General features: G+C 37.1%; 1 protein-coding gene across 1 annotated transcript in view; it reads right to left on the reverse strand.

The window, feature by feature from the left end:
* LOC139694953 (RNA polymerase-associated protein RTF1 homolog) overlaps positions 1–6,102 on the reverse strand; it is a 32,606-nt gene extending 26,504 nt beyond the window's left edge. Inside the window, exons 1-2 of the mRNA XM_071593485.1 lie at positions 5,903–6,102; positions 5,524–5,770 (exon numbers count right to left, since the gene is read on the reverse strand). Coding sequence (XP_071449586.1) covers positions 5,524–5,770; positions 5,903–5,980 — 325 coding nt within the window. The 5' untranslated portion in view covers positions 5,981–6,102. The remainder of the gene's footprint in view (positions 1–5,523; positions 5,771–5,902) is intronic.
* Positions 6,103–11,314: the final 5,212 nt, after the last annotated feature.

The following is an 11,314-nucleotide window of genomic DNA, read 5'->3' on the forward strand; positions in this document are numbered from 1 at the left end:
AGGCTGAATTGTTCCTCTTTTCAGATAGGATGGATCATGGTCTCCCACAAAATATGACTTAACTAGCATATTTCAACAATTTTTTTAATGTGGTTCCCTGAGTGCTCTTCCCTGAAAATATTACAAAGCAAAGGAAAAGAAAGGGGCAAAAAGGTTTTCATTGGGCGCTCAAAGACCACCCTACTCTCTTGCCTGACAATAAATTGTAAAATATAAGTTGCTTCATTAGAAGAATTGCAAGCACTGCATACCCATAGTTATCAAGCTTTGGTTTTTGTAGCACAAGAAAGGCACTATATATAAATTTAATTTGACAAGTTATATTGCAATGACCTCATTCCATTAAAATCCATATCATTTCATTAAAACTTTCATACCCTAGAAGGGATATGAAAGTTTTGATGAAACAGTGTTACCTTATCGCAAAGTTCAAAACGAGAACCAATAATATTGAATTGGACAAATATAAGATGTACACTTACAACAGGAAAATGTTATGAAAACCTTTGCACAGGGCTGATTCAATAAAGGATTCCATTCTCTGATTGATGACAAAGGAGAATCTTGTTGAAGTTGAGGGATAGAAAGATTCATTAATGCCACTTCACAGGAAGCATGAATAGCAGAAGAAACTATGCCTCGGCAAATTCCCTTCCAAAATCTGCTCCAAAAACTTCACCGATTCTGTGGGATATGGCCAGGGCATGAAAGCTCACTGAACAACATTTCAACACTGAGACAAGTTTACATTTTCTTATTTTAATTCACAGCAGCAAGGGCTGCATTACTAGTTACAGCAAAAAATATATTAAATTACAAACTTGCCAGATCTTTTTGCCTAGTATATAAAGTTCACATAAAATTGGGTGATTTGCTGCGATTTGGCAGACTAAATATGAGGGTAGTCCCAGAAGTACAAGACCCAACAAAGAAAACACCAATATTTAGAGAAAAAATGTACTTATTTTTCAACATAATCTCCTTTCAGCTCTATACACTTTTCCCAGCGATGCTCAATAAGTTTGATACCCTTTTTTAATAAGAACTGTCTTGCTCCTCAAAAGAGCCATTAACTGCCAACATCACTTCTTCACAGTTGGAATATCTTCGACCACCGAGCCATTTTTTCAAGTTTGTGAACAGAAAATAACACGAGGGGGCTAAATCTGGCAAATAGGGTGCATGAGGTAGCAATTCAAACTTTAATTCATGAATTTTGACTTTTGCAATAATAGATTTGTGAGCTGGTGCATTGTCTTGATGAATCAAAACTTTCTTCTCAGCCAAATGCAGGCGCTTTTGCTTGATTTCTTCGTTCAAACGTTGCAATAAGTTTGCATGATACTTGCTGTTGACAGTTTTTCCTTTTTCAAAATCGTCAATGAAAATTATCCAACATGCATCCCAAAAAACTGACGCCATGACCTTGCCTCCAGATGAAACGGTCTTCACCTTCTTTGGAGTCGGTTCTCCCTTTTGAATCTATTGTTTTGATTGTTCTTTTGTCTTGGGCGTGAAGTTATGGACCCATGTTTCATCCAGGGTTATGATATTGCACAAAAATTCTGCTTTACTGCTGTGAAATTTTGCAAAATACTCAATTGAAACATCTTCATGACACTGGTTTTCCCGCAAATGCAGCACCCATCCACCACACAGCTTTCTCATGTCCAAATTTTCAGTTTTTATGCAATGATCCGCACTTTTTGAAATGCCCACTAGCTTGTGAACTTTCAGTCGATGATCATCCAGTATCACTTTGTGGATTTTCTTCACCGTTTCTGGAGTCGTCACCTCATTTGGTCGACCAATGCGATGCTCATCTTGACAGCTCGTACGGCCTCGTTTCAGCCCTGCTACCTAATGTTTTACTGTTGTAAAGGAAGGAGTAGACTCACCCAGAACAGAAACAAGTTCAGCTTTTATATTGGTTGGGCTGAGGCCTTTCAAATAAAAGTATTGTATCACAAAACGATGACCAATTTTTTCCATTTTCACAAATTCACTGAAAACGTTCAATATTGATGGCTGCCAAACAAATACTAAACAACGTAGCATCTTCAAACTAGAAATATATGCTTTATAGATAGCATACTTTCTAATATAGCGATATTTTTCAAACAACTACCGCCATATCTAGGTCAGGCTGGGTACTTCTGGGCCTTCCCATGTATGGAAACATTTTAACAAAGATAAAATTGTTTTATCTTTGTATCTATAATACCAGAACACATCTTTAACAAGGGGACACTTTGAAGCTAAAATTCTTCAATATAATTCCAAAAGACAGCAGGGATTGCAAGGCCATCAGACGGCCCATATATTACATAGTTAAATTGGAGATAATTGTTGCTAACACACCCTTCCAATAGGTGGCACAATTCTGCAATCACAGGGGCAGGTAAAATGTGGAATTCTTAGTAATTCCTTCAAGCAAAAATTATTTGTCCAATTACAGGGATACAAAAAACTTATTTCCTTAAAAGCTTTGTCAAAAAATTAAATATCCTTCCCAACGATGCCAATGGCATTGCTGTAACATTTACAATCCATGAGAAAGAGATGTTTTTGACTAATGTAGGCTTAACCTCCACTTTTGGATTTGGACTTCAATACAATAGTGGACATTTTATTACACTAAAATTTATCTGTATTTACTATGTATGTAATTGATATTAAGGTTTAATTTCAACTATTCAAAAATGAAGTTGCATAAAACTTTTTGCTGAGTAGTGTATATCACATAAGATATATTTTAACATGATTGAATATTTAAAAAAGCAGAATTATAATATCAATTATCAGTCATTTATTCCATGGTGTAGCTGTTTATCACAGCGTGGAATTTGAAACTCTATATCATTAACCGTTATTCAAGAATTTATCTCTTCTCTCTTGCATTTTTGATTTAATGACTATAAAATAAGATTTTTCATTTTTCCATCAAATAGAAATTACAATGCAACAACTTCAAAGTGTTAAAATCATATGCCTTTACCAGGATTCAAACTTAAGACAAGACGCCACCTATTCTAAGGCATAGATTAAAGCACCCGGCTGTTTATTGATGGACCCGAGTTCAAGTTCTGATCAATGCAAATAATTTTTACAATTTGAAATTGTTGCACTGTAATGCACGTTGGTAAGTAACTCCATTACAGCTGCAGACACAGAATTTCCATCACTGTTCCTGAAATACACCTTTGGTCAAATTACGTGTCATATTCTGTGTTCACATTTGTTTGATTGGAAATTTATTTTTCTCTAATACTGTTGCATTTTTACTTCTGAAACCATCCACTGGGGTGCGCTAGTACACATCAGTCAGAAATTTTGCTTTCTCATTTAAGTTTCATATCACAACAAGAAAATTGGAATTTTTGTAACAGAAATTCAATTTACTAACAGATTTTTACGAAATCTGTTCATATCTTTAAATTAAAAAAAGATACGATGGAAAATGATTTTTGATGAAATTAAATCCAAAGAGACTGAGGCCATTCCCAACAAAGGGTGATATTTCATTGAATCATGTGAATTTACTTTGGGGATAAAAGCATTCAACCATCAAATATTGATTTTTATGGAACAAACAAATTTCTGAAACTAACTAATGCTTTTCATCCAATTCACGCCATAATTCAGTAACCACAGAGTTTGGAACATATCAACTAGGGTGAAAAAGTGCTTAAAATTGCAAAATCTACCATCTCAAGAATCGACCTCACTTTTACCGACCCTATATATTTTGTTATTGGTCCCATTTGTGTTGGCCTTGCGCTGTTTTTGGATCTAATTATTACATAACATTGAACTCATATTTTTGCTTCTTCATGAACATGGTCGCAGAGTATTTTCAAAGATTGTCAAATATTTATAGGGGGATAGCATATTGATTAACGATGAGAGTCATAAGGAATTGGAGTCGGAATATATATTAAATTATTGGCTTAAATTTATCAGAAAAATCATATTGCTGATGTGGTCTCCTAATATGCCACCCATAGAGAGGTTTTTCAATTAATATTCCAGTGTACCATGCACTTATTTGTGCATCCCAGTAATTTTGCAAAGGGGTGATCGCCTTTCAACAAAATATAATTATGGTGAATTCTTCTCGTGATTACCACCAGGTTGGGTCCTGCATTTCTGCTGATGTTTCAATGGACGACTCGTTCATTGTCTTCAAGGCTGAATCCCAGGGCTAACCCAGTGGAAACCCCAAGAAGAATTCATAATGAAAATACACTGGGAGAGCATCAGATCCTTCTTCCAATATTATTACAATCTACATTCATTTTATTAATATCCAAAAACAGGCCCCAAAAAATGATAAATGCACCAAGTGTTGCTATATATAAATAACTAATAAGCATTTTAATTTTATTGTATTTTGTTTTATTGTTCTGTTGGTCAGGCATGCGATATTGCACATGGTCATAAAAATATACAGAAAATAGAATTTTAAACAATTACCAAAATATACAAATACACTCTTCCATTCACTATTGCAGTCAATCCCAAATAAAGTTAAGAGAAATACATTGCAACGTTACAAACACACCATAAATGTACAGGTAAAACTATGTTCATTCACAATTATTTCTGACATCAAAATTGAATGGGACACAGAAATATTTCTCAAATAGTAATTTCCAAACACAATATATAGCACAATAAGCCAATCAAATCAAATGAAAAAATCGAATTAAACAATTTAAAAGTATGGATTTCTAGATGTATATTGTTGGCGTAAATATGCTCAATAAACCATCCCCAATTACACAATATTACAAATAAAAAATAAATAATACGACGATTTTGATGAATAAATCAAGAATAATAAAACATTGCAAAATACATTCTTATTTTTCATTGACTTCAATGATTATTTTCAAAGCGATTGTCTCGATCAATCATCTACAGCACGGTTCATATGAAGAATGAATAATTCGAACACTCCTAAGATTGACGGCATTAGAGAAAACATACCAATTACCTGACAATTTAATTAAGAGAATTACCAAGTCTAAAACAATCGCCAATATCAATAATTAGTTTATGTAATTGCAAAAATTTAACATTTTCCACATTCCATACGTGAAACTTTGCCTGCAAAATCGATGAGAATTCATTTTTTTGAGTTAAAAGATATCACATGTGGGCTTTAATTTCATTATGAGCAATTTGGCTACCCAGCCATGAGGCTATAATTTACTCACAATAATAGCTATTCAAGAGCAAAACTATAATCTTAAAATCGAATCGATTATAACCCATCTCCTCGAGTTGGAATAACAGTGCTAAACTGCCTTTCCAATTCATCTGCTTGCTCCATGCTCTGTCATTGGATCAAAACTTAAATCAATTTCTAAAGATAATTCAGGAAATACTTCCATTTTTGGTGAAATGATCGACGGTGGGTGAGATGCCCAGGTATATAATGTTCTATAACATTTCGAATTCAGCGGTTAAATACTGCCTATGCCCCAACGATTTCAAACGAAAAAAATCAAAGCATACCTTCTTCAGGTTCCGAATGCTGATCATCTTCACTTTCGCTATCACTGCTACCTGAAGACTTGGTCACTGTTCTTTTCCCGGCCTTCTTTGCTGGTTTGGGTTTCTTTTTCTTCTTCGCTTTGCCTCTAGCGTCCCAGTCATCGTCTGAATCCGATGTATCCGAATCTGAGAATCCACTTTCTTCCTTCTTTTTTTCTGGAACCGGTACCTCCTGCTTCTTTTTCTTCTTGGCAAGAGATAGTAGTTCCTGAGACAACAGAAGTTATTTGATTCTTTATTACGCGTCGGCATTTAAGAGAGTTGGCCTTAAGTCAAGACCGAATGCATCTTGTCATTTTCACTACTGCATTCCAAAATCTTCGTATAGGATTTTACTCACTGAATCTAGATCCGATCCGCTGTCCGCACTGCCGTCACTATCGCTGTCTATCAAGACTTGGTTCTTCCTCTTCACCATTTCTTATTTTTCCTCCTCAAACGAGACAGCAAACAAAACTTGATTTACGAAAATATGCGTTTACAGTTTGACTACCGCAGTGACATCTTCCGTTCGCTGTGAAAACGGATTGTGTTCTTCAAGTTTTTTAAGTAGAAAAAAATGCGTTTTAAACATGCGTTCTTGTTATAATTATGCTCATAACCCTTGAATCCTGTCAGTCATTCAAATTACGGAAATTAACTCGTTTAATTAATTAGTTATAAGTGACAGTGTTGTCCACAATCATGCTTCCATGACAAAAAATCGCTATTCAATGGGGTATGAAGAAGAAATGTATTATTTAACCTATTATCGCAACAATGCCCGTTAATTAGTAGCGACGTAAAATCTCGTTCACAGCTGATCAAATAATTTTAGCCCCAGAATTTGATGTCCGTGCGTAGGTATAAGCTACCCTAATCAATTTGTCATATTGAACCCAACTTTTATGACGTTGGTACGCCGTTCTCACAGGCTATTTCAGCATGGGGTTTTCCGATACAAAGCGTTGCCAACCTTTACCTCAACAAGTGCCCATGTTGAAATAAGAGGTAAATATGTAAATAAATACTTCGACTCGCGCCAAATTATTGACATACGGTCTATTTTATGGCAATGCCCCAGAGAAAAAGGCTGTGCATGACATATCAGGCAATTTCATCTAAATTTTCAATTATTCCGACCTCTAAAATTAGTTTTCGGAGAAGCATCGTAGTCATTAACTGCGGAGATAAATGTTTTCAAAACTCGAAAAAACGAAAAAAAAAGATCAACTATTTCCCGGAAGTTAAAGGTTTTGTCAAGTAAAAAACGTGAATCTCTCCCCGAAAAGCAGAAACCCTCTTCAGTCCCAGCACCCCATTCCTTTGGTGTTAGAATTTTGAATTTAACTGACCACGAATTTCTTCCAAATGAATTATCTCTTTTGGAGAAAGGTTTTAAATATATCCCAAATGTCCCGATTACCATCAACGACTTAAAGAACTTGGCAGTGGACTGTGAGGTGGCCCTCATCCGAGAGAATAATGGTTCCAAGGAGCTCATCGCACGAGAACTTGGAAAGTATCAGTTTAAGCCAACCCTCGATCCCAAGGACAATCGTCAGGAATTAGCCGCTTTGAAATCAATTAAGAAGTCCATGGCTTCCAAAAATCTATTAATTCTTAAGGCTGATAAAGGAAATTCGGTGGTGATACTAGGAAAAGACGACTATATCAATAAGTGTGAAGTGTTCCTAAAGGACAATAACATTTTTGAAGTCCATGGTGATCCAACTCCAAAATTCCATAAAGAGGTCAAACAAGTAATAAAATCCTGCTCAGTTATTTTCCAACCACCCGAAGTGCATCGGTTAGTGCAAATGAATCCCTCAGCGCCCCGGTTTTTTGGTCTCCCAAAAACTCACAAACCAGATATTCCCATCAGGCCGGTGGTTTCCAATATTTCAGCCCCTAATCACCACCTGGCAAGAAGAGCAAACGCCATCTTCAAGGAGCACACCAAGTTCGTCCCAAAATTTGGTATCAAAAACTCCTCCGATATGACCCGCCGCCTTGCAGAGTTAGTCCTCCCTCCCAAGTGCATCCTTGTCTCCTTCGACGTGTGCAGCCTTTTCCCGAGTGTTCCCACGCAGGAAGCCCTCCAGTTAGCCGAAGAAATCCTTTTTCGGAAGGGGGTCCCGTTCCCAGTAATCAGTGAGTTGTGTTTGGTGTTAAAAACATGTGTATCGCAGAACTATTTCAAGTTCAACGGAAAATATTTCCTACAAACCCATGGTCTGGCCATGGGATCTCCTGTTTCCCCTCTACTAGCAGACATCTATATGGACCAGGTGGAAAGTACTCTGTTCTCCTCTTCCAACAACTTGGTGAAAAACATAATCTCTTGGCACCGTTACGTAGATGATATTTTTTGTGTATGGGCTGGTTCACAAAGACAACTGGATAGCTTCTTGATAACCCTTAACTCCTTGGATAAAAACATTAAGTTCACTATGGAGAAAGAGCTCAACAACTCCATTAACTTTTTAGATATAACAATCACTAAAAATAATCGGCAGCTGGACTTCTCCATTTTCCGGAAGGACACTTGTACGGATCATATCATTCATTCTACGTCAAGACATCATTTCCCACAAAAATTAGCGGCCTTCAACTCTATGGTCCACCGTCTGACTAGCATCCCTCTATCGCCACAAAATACCCAAAACGAACTTAAAATCATTAAAACAATAGCTGAAAACAACGGTTTCTGCTCCCAATTAGTCGATAACTTGTATCGGAAAAAACTAGAGAAAATAGCCGTCAAATCAATATTCGGATCCATCCCCAAGGAAGACGTTTCGAAGTGGAGAAGAATTCTCTTCCTGGGGAATATTTCCCGTAAAGTCACCAGATCCCTTGCAGGAAACAATATTAAACCTGCCTTCTATAATAGAGCCAACTTAGGGAACCTTTTATCAAACTGCAAGGACAAAATTCCCGCATTGGAAAGGAGTGGAGTTTATCAATTGTGTTGTGAGTGCTCTGCCTTCTACATTGGACAAACCGGAAGGAAATTCAGTGATCGTGTCAAGGAACATTACGCTTGTTTTAAAAACGGAAATATGTCATCCAATTTTGCCCAGCACCTTATAGAAAACAACCACTCCAGTGACTTTGTCCCCAAAATTCTGCATGTAGAGAAAAAAGGCTTAAGATTAGATGCCTTGGAACGGTTGGAAATTTCAAAGAATAGTCACCTTAAGGGTATTCTAGTTAATGACCTAACTTATTCCTCCCGTTCCCCCCTCCTGGACCTCCCTCTGTTCCTCAGCCCCTCTCCCCCCCTGAAGCAGTACCCAACCGTAATCTCCCACCCCGACGCCATACACAACCTTCTTCTCCCCCTCCCCCCAAACTTACACACCATTTCCCTTTCTCTTTCCCCTCCTCCCTCTTCTCAAACACCTCCCCTCTCCAGTTCTCTATCCACTATATAAAGCCCTGTGTCTTCTGTTCTTTACCTGATGATGACTTTGTAAGTCGAAACCTAGGTCGTGTTAATAAAATATATGTGGAACAACCAAGTATTTCTTTCTTTTCCGATTTTCAAAACTCAAATGTGTAGTAGTATCAAGTGCCATCCATCCATTGGTGTAGTTGCAATTTTTGCTAAATGAATTCCATTGCTATCCAAAGAGATACAAGATTTAGCTGTTTTTCTCCCATTTCTGAAATCAGATGTGCATAACTATGGTACACTAAGTAGAGCAAAAATGAAGCTGACATAGAGACTGAATGTTGCACCTACCTGGGAAATAAGCTGTTCAACAATTTACCAGGGATAAATTGAAATATGGGTATGCATACATTCAAAAATGTCTTTCATTAATGGCCTACTAATCAAACCGTTAATTCAATGCAAAAATTCTTTGATTCTGATGTGCAACCAATTATTACCTAAATACAGTATCTGTTTTATGTGTGTCTATATTTGATAGTAAGAAATTCATGCAGTCTATTCTACTTGAACTTGGTGATGTCTAGTGTGGATTGTATACACCATATATTGACAAATAAAAATTATTATTATTATTTACTTCTGGAATCCAGCCTGTAAATTGTTCATTTCATTACAAGGAATGTGGTGGTTGTTTGATAGCCATCCATTCACCACCAGCTGGTGATTCAAAGTGGCAAAGTTTAACTTTTTGATGATCATGAACTGCACAAATTTTAGCCATGTTTCATACTTTCACATATCAGAATCACTCTTGTCATTAATAAGCATCAATATTTACCATTGATACTTGAATGCATTTTAAACCTATATTTCGTATAAATCGATTACTTGTAAGGTATAAAAAAATTTCAGCTGCTAAAATTTTACTGTGAGCATTCAGTTGGTTATGGAAATGTATGGCAGGAGAGGGAATACCTCTCGCCAAATGGTAGTCTGACCATTTGATAATGGGGCATTAGTCCCTACTGTAACACAAGAAAACATCACATATTTGCCCTGCATGCATTATCACTGATTATTCACCTTCTACCTTAAAGTAATCAGAAACCAGAAAAGTAATTCTCATCATGAATGTCCACATTATTACTGAGCAAACTTGCTGCAACCGATGGAACTTTTGGTGGCTTGAATCTGAAAATTGGATTAGTGGATAATCCAGATATAGTTGCCTGGACATTAGGTACACAACTATCCAAACAGCAGTGTAGCCTTTCAGAACTTCAATAGGCCTTTCAAATAATAACAAAATATTTACTCTATTCGTACCAATGTTCATGTATCATTATTAGGTAGAGGCAAAGGAAACAGTCACTCCTTTACAAACTCATCGGAGGAAGGGCTAAACTGTGTAGCTGCTACAAGGATGGGGGGAAAAGCCAAAATACAAGGATTCACTGACCACAGTCACTTCAGGATCACCAATTCTTTCTTATATTTCTACTTGATCTGGAGTGCCAAGCTCATTTTGGTTGTTAAGTGAGGGCAAAATGTTTGTTCAAAGTTTATAAGGCGTTTGGCGCAATTGCTATTAAGTTAACCATTAATTCTACAATCACTAAAATATACTTCTCCTTATTATTAAAACTTAGGGTATGCTGTCTGAGATAATACCCTGTCATAAACCACATTGAAGTGCATAAATTCTGCTTATCTTCTAGGAATCCTACAAACAGTATTTTTCCCCCATCCTCGCAACAGCTACATAGTGGAGCCCTTCCTCTCTCATCTTCCCCTCCTTTATGCTATGTAAGAGAGTTGCCATTTCCTTCACCTCACATAATGATGCTAATGCATTGAAAGCCAGGTCATGTGACACTCTAAATGTAGTTCTGTTAAATTTTTCCAACAATGGCCAGCAATGATATTCTCCTTCCATGAAAAAAACCATAAATACAGTAATCAACCCGAAGGTCAGCTTGGTAGGTGATGGTAGAGTTCACCAAGTACTAAGCCCTATTTCGTGAGTGAAATTCACACATCAGTGTAGTGGGGCCAGTTCCTTTCCCTGTCTTTGTTATGGTTTTGGGTCCCAGGAAGATCTGGGACCCAAAAAATCACAGCATGGGTGGAGCTGATGGTGCCCAGAGGGGCTTGCCTGGGAATTGAACCCAGGTCCTCTGATCAGTAGTCCAATACTCTAACCCTGGACTGCCACAACCGCAGATTCTCCTTCATGCTTCCAAAATGCATCTGAACATCTCTCTCCTAATAAATGAAAAAGAAACACTTTGTTCCAATCCACCACTTTATTACAGGTACGACTAGTTTCGACGCTACGGCGTCATCCTCAGGTACCTGAGGATGACGCCG

The sequence above is a fragment of the Hetaerina americana genome, unplaced genomic scaffold, assembly GCF_022747635.1.
Source record: "Hetaerina americana unplaced genomic scaffold, ioHetAmer1.1.p SCAF_6, whole genome shotgun sequence".
In the NCBI taxonomy this organism is placed as follows: Eukaryota; Metazoa; Arthropoda; class Insecta; order Odonata; family Calopterygidae; genus Hetaerina; species Hetaerina americana.